Raw genomic sequence first — 26,515 nt, forward strand, 5'->3', positions numbered from 1 at the left:
GTGTGTGAGTCCCTTTAAGAAACCTTATCACAAGTCTTCACTGCTTTAGAATCTAGTGCCAGCCTACTTTACCGCACTGCATCTAATGCTGTCCATTGTGCTCGGTGATCTAAGGCCTGGAAGTAGCTGCTCAGCCATGGAAATTCCATGGAGCTCTCTATGTGCTGTTTTTGAGCTCATCTGGAGCCCATGTGAAGTTTCAACGTCTGCAGCAACTGATTCTGCAGAAAGTGACTTCTACACACCAATTGTCTCAGCATACACTGACCCCACTGTGTGATTTTCCGTTGCCTACAACTTTATGGCTGAGTTGCTGTTGTCCCTTAAACTTTATTATAATACCACAAACAGCTGACTCTGGAATGTTTAGTAATGAGGAAATTTCATGACTGAACTTGTTAGTAGTTTGTAGCATTCTAGTCTGGTACCACACTGGAATTCCCTGAGCTCCTGAAAGCTACACTTTCTTTCACAAATGTTTGCTGAAGCAGTCTGCATGGCTACCTGCTTGATTATATACACTGTTGACATGAAAGTGATCGAAACACCTAAATTCAATGATTTGGATGGGTGAGTGAATACTTTTAGAGAAATAGCATTGATGCATCTTGTCTGTTTCACTTCCACCTTTCTATGAAGCTGTTTGCATTTATCTTGGGTGAAGCTTGAGATGCATAGAGAATAATGATGTCATAATGCTGTGTAAAGTTCTTGGTAAATGTGTATTTGCTTAGGTGAACACTTTTAAGGAGTCACCCGTCCATATTTAACAAGATGATCTATGTTGTGTATTTATTTATTTATCTAATTATTGACCTGTTGGTGCTTTTGTCCTATACTTGCTTAGTGCCTATAGGCCACCATCAAAGGCAGGCAGAGGCTTGGAGCCCAATGCCAGACTTTGACATTTAACAATAGTTATCTTAGCTAGTACCTTAGTATGTCTTGCTAGGCACACCAAAGTCTGTTGTTACTGAGTCAGGTGCACCAAACTGGGGGTCAGAGTGGGAAAAGCAGCAGTTGACTGCACTGCCTTGACTTGTTAGTACACATGACTGTTTAAGTTGATCAGTGAGAGATTTCGCACGTTCACACCTCTAATTTCACACCTCTAAAAGGTGTTTCCAGCAATGTTTCCAGGAAAACATTAATAAAATATATGTAACTACAAATAATTTCTCAGTGAAATATGATAACACTCTTAGTGAAATAAATACTGCTCTTCCAAGATTTGTTCAACCTTTCAGTTTAATCATGGAAATATTAAATAATATCCAGCAAATATATCACTCAGCCTTTCCTGCTGCATGAGCATATTCTGAGATGTGTCTCTTCTCTTTTGCATAAACTGAGAGGGAGGAGTAATGGCAGCAAATAAAAGCAGTAAAAGACAGAGACGAGTGTAGATTAAAGACCGACTCTCTCAGCTAAAAGGAACATGGGGTCTGGTGAGAAACTTTCGACATACATTAGCATTTCTTTTAAACTATGTCAGCTAAAAGATAATATGAACTTTTGATAAACTGAATAAAGTGATTTTTGTTTTAGGTAACATCAGTTCGGCTTTTCTGTGTATGCTGTATAATGTGTTAAATAATAATCTTTCTTAAAATACTTTCCTTCTTGTTTTCAGGTAACATCAGTTCCACAACAGATCAATCATCTGAACAAGATGCAGCTTCCACACACATACAAACAGCCTCTATTGTCATCTACTGTGTGATATTTATAGTTGGAACTTTGGGCAATGCTCTGGTTATCTATGTGACGGGCTTCAAAATGAAGAAAACAGTGGAAACAGTTTGGTTTCTCAACCTGGCCATAGCTGACTTCCTCTTCACAGCCTTCCTGATTTTCTCGATCATTTCTCTCTCTCAGAGTCACCGATGGCCTTTTGGACAATTCATGTGCAAGCTCAACAACTTTGTCACTTTAGTCAACATGTTTGCCAGCATTTTTACTCTGACAACTATGAGTGCTGATCGTTGTTTGTCCATCTGGGCGGTGGTGTGGGCACACAACAAGCGCACAGTCTGCAAAGCTCGGCTCATATGTGTTGGTATCTGGGTGATTGCTGCGATCTGCAGCACTCCTTATGCCACTTTTCGCACTGTTGTGGAATACAATGGGGCACATTCCTGTGGTTATTCTATGACACATGAACAGAAATGGAGTCTCCACATTTTTCGCTTTCTTATGGGCTTTGTGATCCCATTCCTGGTCATATTTGTGTCTTATGTGGCCATAGGCATACGTGCAATGAGCATGTCAAGAACAAGGAGACGCAGATCTCGCCGAATCATTTTCTCCATCATTTTTGCATTCTTCATCTGCTGGTTGCCCTTCCATGTTTGCAGTTTTATAGAAATAAAGGCTGTGAATAACCCAGACCTCAGGAACATTGTTAGAATCATGGGTCCTCTGACTTTGAGTCTGGCTTTTCTGAACAGCTGCCTGAACCCCATCCTTTATGTTTTCATGTGTGAAGAATTCATGAAGAAGCTTCGGCAGTCCGTATGTTTTGTACTTGAGAGTGCTCTGGCAGAGGACCACATGTCGTTCTTGTCCACTCGCTCCATGTCAACCTTTTCAAATACTGCCCAAAAGTCAGAAGCTGCTGCAACTTCAAAGAGGACTGACACGGCCGATTTGAAATCCTTCACAGAAAGCAAAGTGATCGTCACTCAGGAGACACCGAGCACTGAATAAGATTTCAACATCAGGTAATTTCAACTGAAAAAAAAAACTTTTTTAATTGTTCGTGTCAAATTGACTGACACAGTGCACTCATGCATAGATATTAAAAAGTGTGTGTTAAATTGTTACTTTGTTATAAATTGTTCTTACTGTTGCAGGGAGTATCTCGCTGTGCTCCCTCCAAGTGTAAGAAAGAAATGTTACGACTTTTCTGATTAGTCACAGTAACAGAAACCCTTTGTGGCTTTGCTTCAGCTTAAAGTTGTGATTATTGATTTACTGATTAAAACAACCAATGTTACATGAAATGTGTTTTTTAAGGGTTTTCAAGATTACATTTGGTAAGATTTCTATTTGTGTACATAACTTTTTCATCTTCGAGCTTGTTAAACCATGTTTATTAGTATCTGCATCTATTACACTGTCAGAGACTCAACATTTATTGGTCTCTATGTATTTTTAACCTGTGAATAAAAACATGCCGATTAAATGCTTTTGTCTGTCTTCATGACAAACCTGACATACACACTGCTTCACTGCTGATCTAACAGGATGTCACAGTGTTCTATATTTGACTTGGAACACACTATGTAAATAACTATGAAGTGCAGGAAATGAACCACAGATTCACTCAGCTAGTTCTAGGTATCTTGCTGCACGCATATACTGTTCAGGCCTTTCTCACTCTGGGACTCAATATCAGAGCAGTAGTAATTACACTATTCACTCTAAATGTTTTTACTAAAAAAGTTGCTAAAAGTTTGCCTTTCATGAGGAAAGATATTGAACTGTAAAAGCCATAGTAAATATCAGTAATGTTTGGTTTTCACTAAGGATTTCCAGAGGTAAGCAAGGTTATTTGCCAAGTCAGCATCATCAAAACTTTCTATGATTTATATCCAGTAGATTCTGCAGAACTGTAAAATTATACAATATATTGCTATATATTATACTGATATATTTATCACTTTGCCTACACTACACTGCACTTAACATACATTTCTGAACTGGTCTTCGTCATTTGTGTCCTTTCTTCTACTAGCTGCAATTCTAGCAGTATAAAAGGAAGTAAGAAGAAGGAGTGTAAAAACATTTTATATATGTTATAAATCACTCACATCAATCATACACACATTCCTGTGACAATGCAATGCACAGTTCTTCAGTGGTTTTAATGAGGTGTGGCTTTTGATGGATCTTTCAGTCCAGTCCTTGTTCAGCATTCCTCAGCTATTTTTCCCTGTTTCCCTACCTTAAAAGTGGCTTCTTGACAGCCACCTTGATGAGCCTTCATCATGAGCAGTAGATGGATCAGCTGAAGGGCCAGATGCATGTCTAATGTTTTGTGTCAATTTTATGCTTGTTTTTTCTCCTAACTCTTAAGGACATGACTTTCAGATACTTTTTGTAGTACTGAAAGAGAGTACTACACTATTTGACTGCAAATAGTCTGTAGGCCTGCTACTTCTTTTCTACATTTGCCCGGTTCCTCATTTTTTAAGCACACAAAAATGCAATTTTATGAATGTCAAACTGTGTCATCATTGACATTTTTTCACAGAGCCAACAAAAGAAATGAAAACAAATTATGTTTTTGTGAGTCTGCTAATAACAAATTGCAAACTGAAAGGAACAATTTAAAATGAGTCCGTTGCTAAGTTGTCTGTTATGTGTTGACACAACACTCATTCATTCCTTGAGCTAGATGCATTTTTATACTTATCATATCTTACTTACTATCTTACTATCTTACTCATATGTCAGTGTTAAATGGCTTTAAAAAATCCTCTGAAAATGATCAGCTACAAGGACTGAACTGAAAGTGAATGAAAAAGCAGCTGATGTCAAAAGAAAAACCTTCAGGAAGGCTGAAGAACTATTGCTCAAGATCCCTTGATCAACTGCAAAACATTACAAGAAAGTCAGATTCCTTGGAAGAGAAATACAAGAAGCACTTCAAGAACACACCCTTCCACCAACGCAGTTCACTCTCTGGGCAGCATTTACTTTTAAGGAAATAGTGCTGTAATTTTTAAATATTTGTTTTTGTTTTGTTCTTTTTAAACATAGCCTACTTTACAAAGTTTGTAGCGGAGTAAAAGAAAAGAATAGAAGTTTGATCTTAACCCTTTAAGACCTACCATAGAACCAAGTCCGCCAGAGCTTATATTATATTTTTACATGCTGTAGTGCCATTTTTGGGAGCATTTCAAGTTGCTATACATCAATACAACCATTATAGCCCAAATTTTAATAATATGTCTGCATTAAGTGCATAGAAATTACATAAATTGCAAGAAAGTGCAATAAACTACAAAAAAATTGAAAATCGTTTTTGTTTTTTTTAACATATATTTCTAGTTAGAGAAATTTAAGAGGCTTATCCCTCAAAACTGTAAATACAAAAAAGTTGCACAAAATAGTTTCCCACCACAGGAAATTTATTTTGAGTGTCTTCATAGTTTTATTTTTGAAATACACCAATTTTTATACACTGCAGGAAAAACGAAAATAAATATTATAATGCAAATTTGCAAAAAAGCAGCATATGCATCAAAATAAACTATTTCCAGCAGTGCAATTTTAGTTCTAAGCATCCCAGAAACGACACAGAAAGTCATAAAGTCAAACATAACTTTTAAAAACACCAGTATAGGCTCATGAGGCCCTGATGGTAAAAAAAACTACATTTCCGCGAAAATGACGTCACTTCCGGTTTCGGCCAGGTAATGGCGGACATGCGATAGTTCACGCTGACGTCTATTCTAACGTAGGAAGTGGTATGAACAGCTGATTGGATCGGCAAAGCGTGTTTCTGGAATATTATATTTTTGTTGCTGCAAGCGCTTTTTATGCAGTTTTTGCAAAACCATATGTGGAAGGAAACTGTGACCGAGGACAAGCTGATGGCATAAGATGTAAGTACAACTCCTCCGGTTTCATATGCAAAAAAAATTATTTTTAGAAAATAATTGACCTGTAGTCTATGAAGAGCATTTTAACATAATTCCCCCTTCTAGTGTTATAATATCTTATAATTGTAAATAATATCTGGAAGGCAAATTATTCAGACGAATTTACACACAAACACAGACATACACACACACACACACTCGTCTGGTTTGCTATCCTTGTGGGGATATCCCATTAAAATAATGCTTCCCCTAGCCGCTTACTCTAACCCTAACCATCAAAAATTAATACTAACCCTTACCCCAAACCTAACCAGAACCCAACTGTAACCCTGACACTAAAACCACATTTTGACTGTCAAAAATGCCTTCAACTTCATGAGGACATGGATTTTGGTCTCCACGAGGGCTCTTGGTCCCACCAGTATAGTAAATTTCAGGTTTTGGTCCCCATCAAGATAGTAAGAACCCGTACACACACACACACACACCAGCTTAGAGTTTGATTTCATGTCAGAGCTCAAGTCAAGGCTGCCCACAACAACCAAACAGGTAGTATTGATGGGAATTCCGGCACTAAAAAGAGCTGGCTCTTTCCGCACCCAACCGGCTCTTCAGGTTGTTTTGTAGCTTTAATTAATTTATTATCAACAACAATATAAAATTATGCACAAAGGAAATTACTAATGTAAAAAAAAATGTGGTTTTATTTATATATGTTTATATATAAATATATACGGTGGCCCCCAGAGACAAAGCATGTACAAACGCCAAAACACGTACAAACTCCAAAAAGCACGTACAAGCTCCGAAGCATGTCCAAACTCCAAAACACATTGCTAGCGTTAACTGATCTTCCAAAACAGAGCTACCTAGATCACTTAAATTACACAATTGTTTGTGTATTTATACACAAGCACTCATATATATTCAAATAACTTTTAAAAAAAGAGTTTATTTACCTGTTACTCCCACACACCAAATCCGGTCATTGGTACTTGCTGGCTTGTGTAGCCACTAGGTAGCAAAAGCTCAACACTGTCCCTAGCATCCTGGAGCACTTCTGTCGTGTTTTGGAGTTTCTACGTGTTTTGGAGGTTTCACATGCTTCGAAGTTTGTACGTGTTTTGGAGTTTGTACATGCTTTGTCTCTAGGGGCCACCTTAAATATACTTTTGTTTATTCACTCCACATAAAATGTAATAAACAAATCATATAATACAAAGACCAACTATTTACATTTCAACTTTTAAGTATTTAAATTTTCAGCGTTTTCTTTTTAAACAAATTTAAAGTGAAACAACACAAAACACTGCAAACCACAACACAATTAAATATAAATTAAAACGTGCAAAACAAAAAGAAGATGCACATTCTCTGTCATATGGGCCTGCATGACTAAACTTTCTGAATCCTCTATCATCCGCAACTGAAAATAGTTGTGCATGATTACTATACCTTTCTAATGTGACGTTGTTGTCCCCTGCTCTCATTCTTTGTCTTTCCCTCCCGCTCTCTTCCTGTGCTACTGCGAGTGTAACTACCGCCCCTCCCCCCCTCTGCCCATAGCAAGCACAAGGCTCGCATGCGAGTGAAGCAGGAAAAAAGTGCACGAGAGAGGGTGAGAGAAAGAAAAAACACGTCGTTCACTTCAAAGAGTCGGCTCTAACAGCCGTTTTGTTCGCAATCGACACATCACTAACAGGTAGTCCTCTGATTACATGCAACAGAAAACAGGTTACCCGGTTTTACAAAATAAAAAAAAATAAAAAATCTGCACAACCCAGAGGGAGATGGTTATTTCTGAAGGTACCATTAAAACTGGTAACATTTTTCAATGAGAACTTTCCTAATCAGAATGTAACAAGGCAGCAAATCATTGATCTCTATGTCATTTTAGTAACTCTCCTGTCTTGATATGATCGGCCCTACAATTCAGAACCAATTCAGATCAGGGGCTGCTAGGCTTGATCTCTTTTCTTTTATGTTCTCAGCAAGCCCGCGCTACCTTCAACTTAATGCATTTTTGACACTTATATACACCATCAGTGTAATTTTTTTTAAAACCATAAACATATGTTTTTGTTTGCTTAAGCCATCTTAAGCCTTAAGTTAACCATGAGCCTTAACTTGCACAAAATGGCAGATGTAACAATGATACAAATTACTAAGCTGGTTTTTATTATGGTCTTTGGGTCCAGTGTTTTGAGTTTCGTCTGATTTCATCATTTCCTCATTTGTTTCTTTATATTTATATTCCCAGATTTCGGTTTCCTATCCATCCTGTATTGTCCCTATGAATTCTTGTCTCCCTTATGTTCCCGTGTCTGGTCTGTTGCCATTTTTGTGTTGTATATAATATCCCTTTGTATCAAGTTAGTTGTAATTTCTCTGTGGTTATCCCTTTGTTCTTGATATCCTCATTTTTCACTCCATGTTTAGTGTTTATAAACTTAAAATAGTATTCCTAGTTTCAGTGATTCTGGGTTATGTACTAGTTTAAGTTGTTTGTATTCTGTCCCTTGTTTTAGTCATCAAGCTTTGCCTCTGTTCCCCAGGTGTTTCTTTTCCCCTCATTATCTTGTGACTATGTATTGTCTGAGTCTTATGGGCAGAAATCTGTGCCATCAGAAACTGAATTTGAATAAGTTCAATTTGAATTTGAATTGCTCAGATTGAATCTGAATTGTAACTTGAATAAATGCTTTTGAAAACTGAATTTGAATTAGTCTAAATTGAAATTGAATTTATACTTTGAAAATGAATTGATTTGCTTTGAAACTGCATTTTATCCTTTAAAAATTCAGCTCTCGAATAATTTCAGTTTCACTTCTCACCATTCAGTTTCAGTTCTACAATTCAATTTCAGTTCCAAAATTCAGTTTTTTGGAACTTACATCCGGTTCCGGTTCAAGCGCAGATTAATAGAACTACGTTTTACTAGCGGACCGAAAGTGTTACTGACGGGAATCTACAGCGTCTTGAGCTGAATTAAGACTTCAGAAGTCATTCGTCATGTCGAATGACCAGCGGATAAACTCTCAGGTTGGTAATAAATGTATTACATGTATAAGAACAAGCGTCATGTTAACAAATGATAGCCGTAAGGTAACTTTTATGCTTATTGTAGCTGTTAGCTCAAAACGCTAATTTAGCGTAGTTTGCCCTGAATTCAGCTTTGACAAACAAATATGATCGACTGTTTCTAGTAGAATTCCAAAGTTGTCATCTTGGACCCTCTCAGAGTACCCCCTCTGTATGCTTGCAGAGACCCCTACAGTAGGGAAACATGCAAAACGGTGTCCAAACCTTTGTATTTTAGCTTTATTTATGTCTTGTACAGCATCCCAACTCTTTAGCTAACTTAATAACTTTAGCTAAAGTGAATAGTTAGTCTAATTCATTAGTGCAGCATTACTACTTGGTGTGAAAAAAATCAACTGTGGGAGCAATCATCAGAAAATGGAAGACATACAAGACCACTGATAATCTCCCACGATCTGGGGCTCCACGCAAGATCTCATCCCGTGGGGTCAAAATGATCATGAGAACGGTGAGCAAAGATCCCAGAACCACACGGGGGGACCTGGTGAATGACCTGCAGAGAGCTGGGACCAAAGTAACAAAGGTCACCATCAGTAACACACTACAACGGCAGGGAATCAAATCCCGCAGTGCCAGACGTGTTCCGCTGCTGAAGCCAGTGCATGTCCAGGCCCGTCTGAAGTTTGCCAGAGAGCACATGGATGATACAGCAGAGGATTGGGAGAATGTCATGTGGTCAGATGAAACCAAAGTAGAACTTTTTGGTATAAACTCAACTCGTCGTGTTTGGAGGAAGAAGAATACTGAGTTGCATCCCAAGAACACCATACCTACTGTGAAGCATGGGGGTGGAAACATCATGCTATGGGGCTGTTTTTCTGCCAAGGGGACAGGACGACTGATCCGTGTTAAGGACAGAATGAATGGGGCCATGTATCGTGAGATTTTGAGCCAAAACCTCCTTCCATCAGTGAGAACTTTGAAGATGAAACGAGGCTGGGTCTTCCAACATGACAATGATCCAAAACACACCGCCCGGGCAACAAAGGAGTGGCTCCGTAAGAAGCATTTGAAAGTCCTGGAGTGGCCTAGCCAGTCTCCAGACCTCAACCCCATAGAAAATCTGTGGCGGGAGTTGAAAGTCCGTGTTGCTCGGCGACAGCCCCAAAACATCACTGCTCTCGAGAAGATCTGCATGGAGGAATGGGCCAAAATACCAGCTACTGTGTGTGCAAACCTGGTAAAGACCTATAGTAAACGTTTGACCTCTGTTATTGCCAACAAAGGTTATGTTACAAAGTATTGAGTTGTATTTTTGTTATTGACCAAATACTTATTTTCCACCCTGATTTACGAATAAATTCTTTACAAATCCTACCATGTGGATTCATGGATTTTTTTTTCACATTCTGTCTCTCACAGTTGAAGTGTACCTCTGGTGCAAATTACTGACCTCTGTCATCATTTTAGGTGGGGGAACTTGCACAATCGGTGGCTGACTAAATATTTTTTTGCCCCACTGTACAATAACTCCTGGACCTGGGATATAGAGTATGTTTGGGGAGTGTGATTGTGTGTACAGTGTCTGTTTCTGTCTGTCTCCACGTCGGGTGAGTGCTGAATGTTTGCTTATGTGTATATGGGGGTGGGAATGCGGTCCTCTCTGGCACAGCTGGCTGCCAGCAGAGCCCACGGACATGCCACTGCAACCCCCTCTGGCCTCTGCTCCGTGGCTGCTGGGTGACCCCTCGTCTGGGGCTTTCCTCAGCTCTTCCCAGGAGGGTGGCACAGTTGCCCCTTTGGTGGTCCCCCTTTGGTCCTCATACTCTGGGTCCTCTGGATGTCTGGGGTCTGGACCTCCTCCATACCTGCTTCATGCCCTGGGGGACGGGGCTATGGCTCCCCACACTCCCTAGCAGATCGTTACATGGAGAAACCTTTTGAATACAAGCGTGCTGATCCACACAGGGTGTACACACAGGGGTTCACAGACACAAACTACACCTTTCTTGGCAAAGGACATTGTGCGCTCTCTATCTTGCGTGCTGCACAATAACATTTAATTTTTAGTATCTATTGTTAAAAACAGGGCATAATGACTGGATTTCTTGCTGTAGTGTCGAAAAGGACACTAGTTTAATTTACAATCACTTATATCATATTGATACACATGTGAGGACATGGCAGGCCTCTAGTACAAGTGTCAAATGCAGTGTATTAGCACCAGGAGCTAAAGAAAAATCTTGATAAATTATGCACTTTTCAGGAAACTAGGATATCAGGAAACTATAGAATAGATTAGAATAGAATAAACCTTTATTATCCCATGAATGAGAAATTTGGGTGTTACACAGCTCTTATAGCAAGAGGAATATAGACATAAAGTGGTCCTATAAACATAAGCAACCGAAGTTCTTATGCCTAAATAAAATTGTACAGAGATATGTATAAAATTTATATTCATAAAGTTATATTCATATTTACCAGTTACTTTACACAGCAATCTTACTTCACCACCATCTGCAGCTTTACCCAAAGCAAACACAAGCTCTTATAGCAAACTTGAAGTTAACATAGAGTGGTGTGCACATGTCAAAATCTTGGCAGAGTACCCACTCTCTTTTACAGTGCTGCCACCTTGTGAGCAAAGTCTAAAACTTCAGGTGAACTTCTACAGTACACTTGAAATGTACATTAAAACATCAAATTCAGTTCAGATCAAGTACATTTTCAGGGTAAACAACAATACAACACAAAGCTCTGTTTATCAGTAATGTCATTACCACAAATTATATACATTTATGTATCAGAGTACAGGACTGGTTTATGTGTGGTTTATCCTCAACTCCCATTCAGGCCATCTTTGATCCCTACTGCAACTCCCAGAAGTGTAACAGTGTCATCATACTTCTAAAGCTGTCCTCCTCAGCACAGGTATACTGTGCTTCATCTGTTTGTCTACTCTTATCCAACAGCAGCATCCACTGAACCAAATGTGTGGTCACTGGCTGGAGCTGGACTGAACAAACCTGTGACTTTATTTCCAAAGTTAAATTTGCATAAATATTTGCACAGTTTTGCCTACACAAATGTAAAAAAAACCAACAACCCCAAAACCAAAAAAACCAACACTTCTACATAACCAGAATATCTCCCAGAGAAAAATGGGAGGGGGGGCATCATTTTCCATTAGACTCATTAATTTTGCATCCTAGCAAGCCCTCGCTATGTAAAACAAACTGATGCACCCCTGCTCAGTCCTGATCCATCATCAGTGTGTCCTACCTGCAACACTGGATTAACCACACTATTGCTTATAACGTGCAATGTGCAAACAAATACAAAATCTCCAACACATGCATGCAAGAAGGAATACTGTGCTTTATGGCACAGCTAAGGAGGAGCCTAACAAAAACACGTGGTTACTAGGGGTGCAACGATACACAAAATTCACGGTTCGGTTCGGTTCGATACTTTGGTGTCACGGTTCGATATTTTTTCGATACAAAAAAAATGTTCATGCCTTTTTAATTTGTCATTTATTAAAATTATAAATATATATTTTAACTCAAAAGTACAGTTTTTAAATTTAACCCTAACCCTTGTGCGTGTTTTTTATTTTGACAGCGAATGCGCACCTGCGGACCACTTATGTGCAGCCCTGGTTATTTAGCTCGTCATATTGCAGCTACAGAAATTATTTTGTCCATGAAACCATAAAGCTGCACTTTCTTTTTGCCTTATAGTCTGATTTGTCATAACTTCTCCGTTTTGTGGTAAGCTTTTCTTTGGCTGTCACTTCTTCACCCTGACCTCTCTTATTTGGCTCAGCAGAACTAAAATATATATCGTGCTGCTTTTACACACGCACTCACATAAGCTCAGCGATTCTCTGCGCGATCAACCTCTCACATGTTTAAGCTTGCTGCGGGAGATTTCACTTGTCATGTTTGCATAGTAAGCTAACGATTAATAAGACGATGTCAGAGGAATTGGTGCACAAATTATCATCACTCACAGATCAGTGCTGTCGCTCTCTATACACAGTTCGCACGATTGCAAAGTGAAAGCAAAAAAAACAAGCGCAAATTCAAACGCGATTACAATATGTCACATATTGACAGTGACTCACCAATGCCAATGACATAATTACCCAGCTACATTTCTGAAAGAATGCAAAAGCATTGACATATATTTTTCCTTCCTACAATAGCCCGACGGGCAGGGAAGAGATAGATTTTGGTAGCCCGACTGAAAAAAATCGCTAGCCCCAGGACGTCGGGCTAGCGATATTGCAAGCCCTGTATCTGATTGAGGAATCACTCATCTTTGGAAAAGAGAGTTTATTACAGAGAAATGTCTCTTTCCAAAATAAAAGCTATACTATCCACTTCTTCTGGGCTATATTCTCAGCAGCATAAGGAGAATCATGTGCTAACAGCTGTCTAAATGACTCGGCTAAAGTTAGTAGCATGCTTGTTTTTTTTGTCTTTGCACTAGGATGATGTCGGCGTAAATGTGCAGTCATATTCGTTGTGTTCCCACTAGTGCTTTCAGGTTGATCTCGTTGAAATGACGTTAACGCCACAACACGGCAAATCCCCGTTAACGAGCTACCGCCGATCGCCCCGGTGCATGGGGCTAGACGGCCAACACGTTAACGAGCTAACTGCGCTAACACACTAGTTCACACCAATGTAATTGAGCATTGCATGGCACAGCCAACATACTGTTTTACTTTAGTCCATGACTCGCTTACCTTCAGGGTCATACGTCACATGAAAAACAAAATAATTCCAAACGCCAGATCTGAATGTTGCAAGGAGAGCTTAACTTCTGTCTTGCTAGCTTGCCCTGCGCTCTTCCTTCTGACGATGCTGTCTGTGTTGAGCGCTCAGTGGATCTGCGCTCGACAGTGCAGCCTAGGCGGAGTAGTCGAACGCAGATTCACTGAGCGCTCAACACAGACAGCATCGTCAGAAGGAAAGTTGATAAAATAAATTACAAATGTTGTATTGTTCGATACATATGCGTACCGAACCGAAAGCACTGTATCGAACGGTTCAATATCGATACGAATATCGTTGCACCCCTAGTGGTTACATATTTACCATCTCTCAATGTATGTTATATGTACGATAAACAGCACACTAAAACTAACAATCTATATACAGCTGTCTTGGTTTGTTGTTTTTCATATCCAGTGTCTGTGAGGATTTTTGAAAGTGGGCAAAGTGCACCAGACTGTGCTGAAGCTTTGGGTTGTAATTATTGATTTCTTGACTACAACAATCAATGTGACAAATAATGTGATTTAAAAAAAAAAAAAACTTTTAGGTTTTTAGCTGATAATTTTTTTATTTGCAAATGTAACTTTTCATCCTCAAGCTTTTTAAACCATGTTTATTAGTACTGGAATCCACTACACTGCCTTTATACAGATTTTAACCTGTGAATAAAACATGCTGATTAAGTGCCCCTTGAGCTCACTGCAAGACCCCTCCCATGCAACAATCAATTCACTGCCAACCTTAAAGCAAACAGAATAAATCTTTCACATTACTCAGAAATTAAACTATAAAATTATGTGTTTGCCCTCTGGATGCTTATGCATCTTCTTTATTGCAGGATGGCAGTTGATACAGACTATTGTAAGTCACTAATAGTGTCCCATAACAATACACCTTCTTTGTTTTCTTCAGTCCACTGTGGGATCCTGGAAGAATATGATCACCCCTACAATGAAGAGTCAATTCAGATAAAGTATATTTTCAGGTTTAGCAACAACACCAGACGAATTAAAGCTCTCTTAAAATGCGAGCCCTTGTCTGAATGTATTTACTACCCACCAGCTACCTGTCCACCTTCTTTATTGCAGAATGGGAGTATTTTATGTACGGTTTATTACCACATCTTTATTCAGGCCATGACTGTGTGTCACTTGTTTGCCTGCTGTCGTCTATCAGTATTTTCTCTGGTATTTCCTCATCAGTGGATGAGGCTAGACTAAACTGCAGGTACATTTACATGAACATTTGCACAGTTTTGCTTACACAAATGAAATGCTAAAAATAATCATAATAAAATAAATAAATGTAAAAAAAAAACATAATATGCCATCAGACTCTTCCCACTTCATTCTTGGTCCTGTGATGGAATTTTCTGTTAATAAAGTCTGCAACATGATCAGCTGTGGCCAAGCTTTTTGAATTATTGCATGCAGGAGAGCTGACACAAATCAAACATCACAGTTCTACAGTCACGACAGCTCTGTCTTTGGGACATTGCAGCTCGTCTTTTATACCTTCACACACACAGCTCCTATACCTTAGAGTTTCTTTCCCACCCGCGTTGCTGCTGGGCAGAGAGCCACTCCCACTATCTTTCTCCAAGAAGCACCTGGTGCTGGCCTCCCTGGGAATTTTCATATAGTCAGCAGATAACATAGTTGAGCATGCTACACCATGTCATATTGACCTTCAAATAAAGGCTATGCAAAACTCTATGGTGAATTTCAAACCACCTAAATCCGAATGTTAGAATAAACTAGAATTTTTTTTCATCACAGTCCCAGCAAGCCAATCCATGCTGATCCATAAGTGAGTCCTACCTGCAAAACTGGATAAACGAAACTATTGCTTATCACTAATGTGCAAACACATGTAAAATCTGCAGCAAATGCATGCAAGAAGGATTACTCTACTTTAGAGCACAGCTAATAGGGATCCTATAAAAGACAAAAACACATGATTACAAGTTTCCCACCTTCCACAGAGCATTGATATTTCACCTGATGCTTCTATCTGTTTTGATATCTTGTGTTGAAATCCTCAAAGAGTTACTAAATGAAAATGTAACATAGACACAATGCACTGCAATAAATGCTACTCTTTTAAGGTTTGTCCAACCTTTTTAGTGTAATTAGAAAAATGGGTAGAGGTGTGGTGGAGAAACATAAAGGTGTTTCTGTTCTCTGGTGCATAATCTGAGGGGGAGGAGTAACAAGAGCAAATAAAAGCAGCAAAAGATCAAGTTCAACATTGAATAAACACAGACTCTCTCAGCTAAAAGGAACATGGGGAATGGTGAGATCGTTTAAACACATATTAGCATTTCTTTTAAATGTCATCAGGTGAAAGGTGATATGATTTCACGAACTTTTTTGTTTTGTTTTTAGGTAACATCAGTTCAGCTGCATATCAATCCTCTGGGCTGGAAGCAGCTTCCAGACACATACAAACAGCCTCTATTGTCATCTACTGTGTGATATTTATAGTTGGCACTCTGGGAAATGGTTTGGTTATCTACGTGACGGGCTTCAAAATGCAGAAAACAGTGGAGACAGTTTGGTTTCTCAACCTGGCCATAGCTGACTTTCTCTTCACAGCCTTCCTGATTTTCTCGATCATTTCTCTCTCTCAGAGTCACCAGTGGCCTTTTGGACAATTCATGTGCAAGCTCAACACCTTTGTGAGTGTAGTCAACATGTTTGCCAGTATCTTTACTCTGATGGTGATGAGTTTGGATCGTTATTTGTCCATCTGGATGGTGGTGTGGGCCCACAACAAGCGCACAGTCTGCAAAGCTCAGCTCATATGTGTTGGTATCTGGGTGATTGCTGCGGTCTGCAGCACTCCTTATGCCACTTTTCGCACTGTTTCAGAAAGCAATGGGAGTCATTATTGTCACTATAATTTTACAAGCAAGGAATCAACATGGAGTCTATATACTCTTCGCTTTCTTATGGGCTTTGTGATTCCATTCCTGGTAATACTTGTGACTTATGTAGCCATAGGCATCCGTGCAATGCGCATGCCGAGAACAAGGCGACAGAGATCTTGTCGAATCATTTTCGCCATCATTTTTACATTCTTCATCTGCTGGTTACCCTTCCACGTTTTCAACTTCATAGAACCAGCTTCAACTAACCCAGACCTCAGGAACATTGTTAGAATCATGGGTCCTCTGACTGTGAGTCTGGCTTTTCTGAACAGCTGCCTGAACCCCATCCTCTATGTTTTCATGTGTGAAGAATTCATGAAGAAGCTTCGGCAGTCCATATGTTTTGTACTTGAGAGTGCTCTGGCAGAGGACCACATATCATTTATGTCCACTCACTCCATGTCATTAACTTTGTTAAAGACTTTCCAAAAGTCAGACGCTGCAGCAACTTCAAAGAGGACGGACACAGCTGATTTGAAATCCTTCACAGAAAGCAAAGTGATCACAGAGGAGACACCGAACACTGAATAAGATTTCAACATCAGCCAATGTAAACTGAAATACATTATTTTTTAAGCATATCAAACTGAGTTAAATCGTGCACTCATGCACAGAACTGTGTTAATACGTTACTTCATGTTAAAGCACAGATTTACTTTTAACTGTTCTTACTATTGCAGGGAGTACTCTCACTGTACTCTCTTCAAGTGTAAGAAAGAAAAGTTACTACTTCTCTGATCAATCTTAGTACCAGAAAAACTATGTGGAAGTGCTGCAGCTTTGGGTTGTAATTATTAATTTATTGATTAAAAAAAACAATGTGACTTTTATGTGAATTTTTTTTAGACTTTCAAGATTACATTTAATAAGTTTTCTATTTGTGTACATAACTTTTTCATGTTTGAGCTTATTATGCCATGTTTATTAGTATCCAGCATTCAGTAGTCAGCATCCATTTCCAGTGTTGGGAAGGTTACTTTTAAAAATTTATTAAACTATTGATTACAGAATACATGCCCCAGAATGTAATTTGTAACGTATTCTGTTAAGTTACTCAATGAGAGTATAACACATCCTGAATATTTTGTATTGTTTAATACATTATCATGCTTTTTACAACTACATGAGTGTACTATTGCTGTGTGATTTATTAATATTACTGAAGGCTACTCGTCATACCAATACAAACTAGATTTTTAAATAATATAATATGAGTAACATATAAATTTATATAATTAATTAATATAAAATGAGCAACAGTAGGGTGGGCGTAGAAAACTATTTCTGTATCAGTAATATGTTTTCTTTTTGTCTGCTTTCAGAACTGCACGTGATTATTTGCAGCTACCAGGTTGTTAGTTATCCACCAAGTCTAACAGTCTGCAGTCTATTATGAACTAACCTCAGCTAAAGCCAACTAATAATGTTAGCTCAGTGCCGAGTAGCCTTCAGTAATAGTAATAAATCACACAGCAATACTACATCGAAGATACTGAGGTGGCTCATAACCAGGTGGCTACCACAACTAAAACAAGGTAGTTGCAGTAAACTAATGTTAGTTTTGTTTTTGTTTGTTTTAAAGAACTTGCTTCCAGATGTGTCTTTAAGTTGGAGTCTTTTGACCCTGAGAGCAGCTTGGTTGCTGGCAAACAGAGTTTGCATTGAACAGTCAGATTTCGCCCATCCCTTTCTTCTTTAAATGTGAAATTGTGTCAGAATTTCCTAGTAGAGAATGCATTCCTGCCCGTGCACTGCTGGCTTTGTTGTGCTGGCTCCGGGTCCATTGTGTTACGGACTCCGGCAACATTAACAGGACGCTTACATTAGAGCATCTTATTGCGTGTTTGTTTGGGTTTCTAACAAAGCGTGGAATTACCAAAATTAAAGAGGGGATAGGCTAACATATGAAACAAGAAAAGACCGCCGTGTAATCAATTTATTTCAACAAAGTAACTGTATTCTAATTATAATCTTTTTAAACGGTAACTGTAGCGGAATACAGTTACTCATATTTTATTATTTAAATATGTAACACTGGTACATGTATTCTGTTACTTCCCAACACTTTCCATTAAACTGTAATAATAGATTTATTAACACTTATTGCACTTTTTTTTCACTTTTTTAACACTGCAAATAAAAAGATACTCATCAGTTTGATTACCACTCTAAGACTAAAAGATAAAAAACATTGAAATGTTTTTGCTAAAAAAGAGTTTTAAAGAGCATTTGCCTAACACGAGAATCAATACTGAACTGTAACACACAGAGGCAAGGTACACCGTTGGTATATGGCCAGTCTTTCACAGGGCTAACACAAACAGCCAACCATTTGCACTCACATTCACACCTATGGGCAATTTAGAGCCATCAATTAACATAACCCTACTAATTGCATGTATTTTTACTGTGGGATGAACTTCATCGCTCTCTTGATTGCTTCCTTTAGCATGGGATACACTGGACCATCCTTTAAGAAAGGAGAAGAATGCGTACAATATAATCCACAAGATAAACTAAGCTTGACAAATGTGTGCCGTGATGTGTGTGTAACTTTTGAAGACTCACAAGCACATGATCCAGTCCACACACAAATATGAATAAATATATAATCCTTGTAGAACACCTGGTAGAACAGAATTTAGCGTGGAAGAAGTAGTTGATAAAGATGGAAAAAAAATTTAAAAGTGAAAAGGTATTAATAAAAATGCAAACAAGAAAACAAAATTAAAAGTAGATGAAGAAAAATGTGTCCGATTATGCGAAGTTAGCTGTTCGGGATGCACCAACAACAGTAGTACTAGAAGCCCTCACTGTCTTTTCATCAATCTATTTGAAATTGGAAAATTTTAATTTTAATCTATCAGAATCAGAGTACTTTATTAATCCCAGAGGAATCACTGGTCACAGTTGCTCCAAGTCAGTAAGAACAGTAACTAAAGTAAATTAAATAACACACTATATTACAAAGTTACAAAATACAATCATGATGGGCTGCCTAGACCAAAAATGCCCCAGCCCGGAATAGACCAATGTGCACATTCTAACTACTGTATTTCACAATGCTGCCACCTTGTGACCAAGGTCACAAGTGGTCTCAAGAACCGACAATGCCCAGAGCCTTTAGCATCCCGAGAGGAATCTCAATCCAAACCTTGCACCTTGCCACTGGGGAGCTTCTCAGCAACCTCTGCCCTCTTCATAGAGGATATTTTGATTGGGAATTGGAGTTCCTCAAAGTTATCTTTCCACAGTCTTTGTCAGCAACTGTCCTCACTGACCATACATGACCTGAATAAAGCCCTTTTTTTCTTGTGGTATTAACCCAACAGTTTGTCAGAATCTCCTTGAGGTAAGCTGAAAGTCCTCCTGACCTACTCACACAAGTTTTTACTTCTGTTAATTCAGAAACCACAGCCCTTTTGGCCCTTCACTACCCATCTGCTGCTTCAGAAGATCCAAGGGTCAACCAGGCCTAGAAATCCTCCTTCTTTACCCTGACCAGTGTAAACCACTAGTACCTAGCAGTACATCTCATCCTTAGGTTGCCAACACAACAGGCACCAATAACTTTATAAATACAACCTCTGCTTGCTGGCTCTGCAATAGAGGTCTTAAACATGGAGTGAAAAACCTATGGACTGGGCCATCTGCCAGACACTCCTAAATTTTCCCCATTTAGATTTTCCAGGTCAGACAGCCTTCACCATCATGTAATCCAGTTCACCATTGCTAGTCACATTACCCAAGTATCCACAAGGCCTCAGATGACAAAACTATAAAGTCAATCATTGACCTTTGGCCTAAAGGGGCACTGACACCAAGCACACTTATAAGCAACCTTGTGCTTGAACCTGGTTAACTGGTTAACACATAATAAAGCACCACACTGATTCAGAACAAACACGCTATTCTTCCCATTCACCTCTCTTAGGTGTCCGTGTAATTGTGCTTGTGAGTGCCAAAGTCTTGCAAAAGAACTGCAGCTGGCAAGTTATTCTGAACTAAGATATTCTGAACTATAGATGTGAGATATAGATGTGATATTATTTGTCCTTAAAAGTAAAAATAAAAAATAATGAATTGGCAGATGTAAATAGGCTTTTTCCAGAAGATGAACAGTCATGTCTTTAAAAAACTGGTGGAAAACATCGAGCAAAGACCTGACACAGGACCCGAGAGATGTATTGGACCCTTCAGTTGATCCATCTACTGTTCACTGAAACTTCATCAGAAATGGTCTCAGTGTAAGGGTAGCTGTCAGAAGCAGTCCTTAAGGAAGGGAAGTAGGGATAAAAGGCAGAGGTATGCCAAATTAGACAAAAACTAGACTGAAAAGGAACAACAGTGACAACAGGTCTTACAAAGTAAAGAATCCAAATTTGAACATTTTATGTTCAAATGGTCGTCAATATTCATGGACGGGGGCCTAGAGTCTCACAACAGTGTTTCTAGCCACTCAGCATAGAAAACACAGTGGAGGCCCCGCCATGGCTTGGTGCTGCATTACCACCAGTAGCCGTGACGATCTTGTCAAAACTGAAACATGAACGCAGAAATGTGCCATGAAATTTTGATCCGCCTTGCAATATCACCTGGAAAGCATGCAATTCCCATAGCTTTATTGTTCAGCATGATAAAAGTAACAGTAAAAGCATACCTGGATAGAAAAAACAAACAAAAAAACAAACAAAAAAAAAAAACTGTTGGCACTGGAACTGACCTCACCAGAACTCAGATCTCAGCAATATTGAAGCAATGTGGGATCATCTTGACAGTGAACAGATGAAAAAGACAGCTAACATCCCAAGCAGAGCTTTGAATGTTCTTCAAGAAGCCTGGAGAACTACACCTGGAGACTACTTAAAGAAATGACAAGAAAGCTTGCCTAAGAGAGTCCAAAATATAAAGTTATGAAAAGTGGCTCAAGAATTTTGCACAGTTGTGTATTTTACTCTATACAAAATGACATGCAAATTTTAAGACATAAGCAGGTTTTGGTACTTCATCAATGACTATTATAAGTGTGACGTGAATACAAATGAAAGAATGAGTCATGATATATACCTCATTACCTGCAGGATGCTCGTCAACACATGCCAAGATTAAAGAAGTAAAACTAAAAGTGGAAGAGATTTATATTAAAGCACTTTAATACACATTTCATTAATCTTGAGATTTTACAAGTCATTGTGTCTGGAAAGTACTACTGATGAAACAGTTAGACGTATACTCTAGATTTTTACAAATTAATTTAAAAAAATGTACACGCTTTTCTATGAGTCAGACTGTGTAGAAACAGGTGCATTCAAGCACTGACTGCTTCTTTCCAACAAAGTCCTCTCTGTACTGTAGAGCTACAGAGTAGCCAGTCAGTGATCATAGAGCTCCTTCATTTCCTTAAGGACCTTTATGCTCTCACTGTATCTTAATTGATTCTTGTTGGAGCACTCCTTCCATCTATGGAAAAAAAGAAAGAAAAAAAAAAGAAATAGTTTAATTGTGCACCTTTTACCTTTTCATTGAAATAAACTGAAATTATATTATTTTCCTTCTTAAAAGATTCATAAAAATTTTCATACATGATGCTTGCTACATAACAAAATCTGATTTTGAACATTTCTAACTGAAAATTCATACACAGTTTTCATCCAGCAATAACAATATTAGAAGGAGGAGGAATGGCAGTTCAGAGGTGGGCTAAATGTTCAATTTTTATGAGCCAGCCTTTTGAAGTAATTTTCCCACAACTGCTCAACTGTGATCGCTCCTTTTATCCAGCTGTTTCCAAATGAAACAGACACATACTAAATTTTACTGTTTAGTCTCCCTTCTTAATTCAATAAAGTTATTAAACAGCAGGTGGCACTCATGGAGGATCAAACTTTGCAAAGCTATATTTTGGGTCCCATGACAAAGATTACTTCATACCCACAAGACGACAGCTCGTCAATCACCAAAGACACTGAACAGAGTAAACACTGGCAGATGAACTTTAAGTCTGAGCATTATTGAAGGTCATATTTTTACATTTCAATATCCATGGCTCAGTCTATTGTAAAACCTGTGCCCTTGTTTTATCTTTTCTTTCTTTCTTTTGACTTTCTAGAGTCACTGAACATGCTGACTGGCTGGCTTTGCACAAGCTGTGAAATCAAACTGTGAAAGGTGCAATGACTAACTTCACAAATCCACCTGTTTGAGCCCAAATCTGATCAGATAACATATAGGTGTCTTTCAGGAATACTTAAAATCCTTTATATTAAAAAAAGGCATAGAATAACTACACCGTCTGTTATTGACAAATGTTGTTTTTGTGAGGCAGTTTTACTTCACAGGCACATTGGTTGTACCACAGTACCACACACAGCTCTATGCTGAGCTGACACCTTGACATAACAAGGAAAAAATAGTTTTTTGTTTAAAAAAAAATAAAATGCTATTTATGTTTATGTTTAGACGATTAAATATTAATTTATTATTTTAAACATGTATTACATCCTCTATTAATCTTATAATTTGGATTTCCACAGTTAGTCAAAACAGCTCATAGCCTCATTTATTCATTTCTTTGTTAGCTCTATTCAGCCTGTTGCTGTCCTCTTGTGGTAAATCACACTGTAAAAACTTTTCATTATCCATTAAAAGATTTGACGTTTGCCTTCACTCATTTGTACCTGGTCATTAGTGTTACACCCCTTTCTCCCTAAAGAGTTGGTGAAATTAATAACATCTGAATAAGTACGTCCAGAGGTGAAGCCTTGAACAAAGTAGGTTGTTTACAGTGTGTGACTAAATCATTTCAAACCAAGAACATATTATTTTTTGTCATAACTGACTTTTCAAGAAAAACACACTTTTGCCTTATCTTTTTCCAACGTTCCATGTGGTCACATATGAGAGAACCTGACACAGCAACATCTGTCAACTGTGAAAAGAGAGGTAGTTAAAATTCATGGTTTTGTCTTACTACCTGAAGACCTTCATGTATGAACAGATCTGTAAAATTAAACAAATCACAATGCAATAACTTTGGTGAAAGGCATATTATACAAGAACCTTGGTAACAGTTGGTTTTTCAGTAGGCGGGATCCTGAGATTGATGGGTTCACCAGAGGAGTTGACTGGACAGGCGGTCGGAGGAGGAAGTCGGTACACATTCTGACCTTTACCGTTGATTGTGTCTGTAACCTAGGGCAAAAAAAAAAAAAAGATTACTGCTAAACGCTTATTTCCAATAACAATACTTATTGATGCCATAACATGCCATTTTGTTTTTGGGGAGGCATTGACTAAAACAAAAGTACGAGTACACAATCAGATTCAATCAGGTTTCAAATACATTTTATGCACCATTTCCTCTCACAAACAACCTCACTCAAAAATATTGTCACCGTAGGGATCATCCATTAAAAACAGTTTCATTATGTCTTATTCAGATAACGTTGATTAAAACATGTGTAACAAGTCAGTTACATTTGCACTAGGGAAAACAAAAGGAGACAATAGTTTGGCACACAGCGTACTGCAGTTACTTTGAAAACAATTAATTTAATTACATTAGACCTTGTGAAATATTAATAATAATCAAATTATGAGACTGCAAAAGAGATAAGACCCTTTAATAGTAGATGTGGCATGACCTGTGCTAACTGCTAACTAGAGCGAAGGACCCCAAATTTGTGTTGCACTGGTTACTGCGCCCTGATTGTGTGTCATCTTTTGTGGCCGCTCTACACATACTAGATACGTCTGCTCCTTTTCATTTCAAAACATGTATGTCTCTGACTTGTCTCTGACATATCGTCTGCAAGATGTTTAATTAAAATAAAAAAAATGTGCTCATTCATAAAGAACAAGCTTTGTAACTATCCTACTAGTGAAGAGTGTGTCGTTTCCTCAAGACTGCTTTCCTCTTAGGCCCCCAGAGTCGTTGAAATGAATTACTTACTCAAAGGCTCTATAGATCCCTATATATGCACATAAACCTGTGCCAAAAAATTCACAGAACTCAGATACGCACAGAATGTTTCCCTTCATTATTTGGTTAAACTTAGAGCAGCTGTAGGCATCGTTTCTATTGGTCACGTGAAGGTAAGTCACAACACGCAGTGGTCAAAGTCCAACTTGTTTGAACTTTGACCGCTGCATGCATGAGTACCCCTCGCTGGCACGCTTGGGCTGTGCTTTGCTCAGAGCTTTGGTTGGCACAGCGGTACAACGTTAATGTGTGGCGCAAGCAACAGAAATGAATGGGGTTAAGAGCGCAGAGCTGCGCGTGCCACATCCTATGAGAAAGGGCCCTTACACTCTACCCTGCAAAGTTCCACATTAGCAAAATTTAAAAGACCTCATTTTAAGTTACCGTAGATGTAAGAGATAAGTTTAAATTTAAATCAATGTGCCCCTGTGTTTTTTTGTGCATTTGTTGGTTGTACATTTGAATAAAAGCTCCAGCATCTTATCCATTTATGACCCCACCTCTTCCTCTACCATGCTCTGTGGGGAGCTGGGGGAAGCAGCTGGTTCTCGAACGGAAGGATTATTCCTCATCCATGCACGGCAGATAGGATACAGTGGGGTGGCGGTGTTGAACTGAGCCAGATCTACACTGCGGTCAAACAACTTAATAACGTAAGCATCTAGTAAAGGCAGAACAAGAGAAAAATTAATTAAAGGTAAGAAAATGGTCACAAGTGCAACAGACAAGATGGTTACACAGTAACCAAGGTACATCAAAGAAAAATTCCAATCATTTTTCATTCATTTACTTTGCTTATGCTGATTGCTTTCTGGAATGCTCTCATCCATCTCTTTTCGCTTCTTTCTCCGGTGCTGTGGAAATCGAGCCGATGGTCTGCAAAAGAAATGTTTTTTTAAGTAATATATTTTTGGAGCTTAAAAGAGATTCAAAGTAATTTCTCATACAATTTACGTAAAATTATATTTTCATTTCCAGACAAACAGATAAAAAAAAAGTCTAAATATACCCTGTTTTGAATGCCCTGGTATTTCTTTGTGAAGCACTTTGTGATCTTTGTTTTGGAAGGTGCTATATAAATAAAATTTTACTTACTAAATAGAAAAAAAGTTACTGACAAGTCAAGTTTAATTAAAACATAAACACTTGCCTTTTTCCAGCCGATGTTGGCGATAAATCCCTAGAGACAACAGGTGGAATATGCATAAATTGCAATTAAAAAATAAATGTTTAAATAAAATCATTGAATCAGCACACCCAATTGTAAAATATTATATTAGCAGATCATTAAAAACTAAATAAAACCAAAATCACTGGTCCATACTTGTTCAAAGAGTCTGCTGACAATTTTCCTGGATCACCTTCATTTTGTTCCCTGCTGAAAACATCTTTATATTAGTTTTGTTATTAAGAATAAATCGATTCTGTAATAATTATATGCTAAACAATTAATTTTGCTAACCTTTCATTTTCACTCTTCTCTACCAGTCCCTTTAAGACAGCTTCTAATTTGCTGCGTGCACCAGCCCCGTCTAAGTCTGCAAAAGTAATAATGAAATAATTAATGACAACAACAATACTCACTTTAGGTGACACTCGCCACCTGTATTAATTAGCTTTTAAGAATCCTGTATAATCCGAACCACTCAAGTTTACAAGCGAATGTACTCCAAAACAATCACAAGAATTTATACCACACAAAAATTTGGAAAATCTGAAACGTTTTCAGGAAATATTGAGAGCTGCTGGTACCTGGCCTTTCCGTCTTGATCTTGACGTGTTGCATTGTGTCCGCCTTTCTATAAACACCCCGTGGGAACTGACGGACTTTTAAAACCACACTTTTGCTGTTTCGATTATTTAGATTTACAATAAATTATGTTTGATTCCTTGCTAATGGCGCCGTTAGCCAAGCTAGCTGTGTAGTACCGTTTACAACCAGTTAGCTGCATTAGCCGTAACCACTGGTTAACAGTTAAGCTATATAACGTTATTTACGTTTAGCTATTAAAACCATTAAGCAAATAACGGTTATCCCTATCGACTTCCATATAGTTAATAGAAAGATACAGCACAATAGTCGTTTATGATTTATACCAAGGTTTGTGGAGTAATGGCCAAACTACTGTTGCTAACTTAGCTTATTTTTGACAAACGC

General features: G+C 38.3%; 3 protein-coding genes and 1 long non-coding RNA gene across 5 annotated transcripts; 2 read left to right on the forward strand and 2 right to left on the reverse strand.

Moving 5' to 3' along the window:
• The first annotated feature begins 1,374 nt into the window (after window positions 1-1,374).
• LOC120732122 (chemokine-like receptor 1) lies at window positions 1,375-3,175 on the forward strand. Its single transcript, XM_040029475.1, has 2 exons — window positions 1,375-1,448; window positions 1,634-3,175. The coding sequence occupies exons 1-2, from the start codon at window positions 1,439-1,441 to the stop codon at window positions 2,707-2,709; spliced, it is 1,086 nt and encodes a 361-aa protein (XP_039885409.1). The 5' UTR covers window positions 1,375-1,438; the 3' UTR covers window positions 2,710-3,175.
• Window positions 3,176-4,382: 1,207 nt separating this feature from the next.
• LOC120732124 lies at window positions 4,383-6,311 on the reverse strand. The gene is made up of 3 exons (XR_005695534.1): window positions 5,919-6,311; window positions 5,793-5,880; window positions 4,383-4,392 (listed from the first exon to the last, which is right to left on the reverse strand). It is a non-coding gene; the product is annotated as an uncharacterized LOC120732124 (long non-coding RNA).
• Window positions 6,312-15,622: 9,311 nt separating this feature from the next.
• On the forward strand, window positions 15,623-17,200 carry LOC120732123 (C3a anaphylatoxin chemotactic receptor-like). The gene is made up of 2 exons (XM_040029477.1): window positions 15,623-15,739; window positions 15,832-17,200. The coding sequence occupies exons 1-2, from the start codon at window positions 15,730-15,732 to the stop codon at window positions 16,905-16,907; spliced, it is 1,086 nt and encodes a 361-aa protein (XP_039885411.1). The 5' UTR covers window positions 15,623-15,729; the 3' UTR covers window positions 16,908-17,200.
• A 4,307-nt stretch (window positions 17,201-21,507) lies between these two features.
• On the reverse strand, window positions 21,508-26,514 carry lin37 (lin-37 DREAM MuvB core complex component). Of its 2 annotated transcripts, none has more exons than XM_040029485.1 (9): window positions 26,110-26,514; window positions 25,820-25,895; window positions 25,682-25,732; window positions 25,508-25,537; window positions 25,148-25,233; window positions 24,858-25,018; window positions 23,436-23,567; window positions 23,234-23,304; window positions 21,508-21,836 (listed from the first exon to the last, which is right to left on the reverse strand). In XM_040029485.1, exons 1-9 carry the CDS (start codon window positions 26,141-26,143, stop codon window positions 21,749-21,751), a joined length of 729 nt encoding a protein of 242 aa, XP_039885419.1. In that variant the 5' UTR covers window positions 26,144-26,514; the 3' UTR covers window positions 21,508-21,748. The 2 variants fall into 2 exon arrangements, with proteins under 2 accessions (XP_039885419.1, XP_039885417.1); XM_040029483.1 differs by having other exon boundaries at window positions 25,682-25,735.
• Between the last annotated feature and the right edge of the window lies 1 nt (window position 26,515).

Source organism: Simochromis diagramma, unplaced genomic scaffold, assembly GCF_900408965.1.
Source record: "Simochromis diagramma unplaced genomic scaffold, fSimDia1.1 OVJJ01000361.1, whole genome shotgun sequence".
In the NCBI taxonomy this organism is placed as follows: domain Eukaryota; kingdom Metazoa; phylum Chordata; class Actinopteri; order Cichliformes; family Cichlidae; genus Simochromis; species Simochromis diagramma.

What these genes read in the sequence shown, in the direction of transcription:
- lin37 (XM_040029483.1), bottom strand. Translation starts at nt 26,143, where the DNA reads ATGCAACACGTCAAGATCAAGACGGAAAGGCCAG. An exon ending in GATCAAGACGGAAAGGCCAG is followed by an intron (nt 25,896 to 26,109) that starts GTACCAGCAGCT and finishes TTACTTTTGCAG; the next exon opens with ACTTAGACGGGGCTGGTGCA. An exon ending in AAAAACCAACTGTTACCAAG is followed by an intron (nt 23,305 to 23,435) that starts GTTCTTGTATAA and finishes CTCTTTTCACAG; the next exon opens with TTGACAGATGTTGCTGTGTC.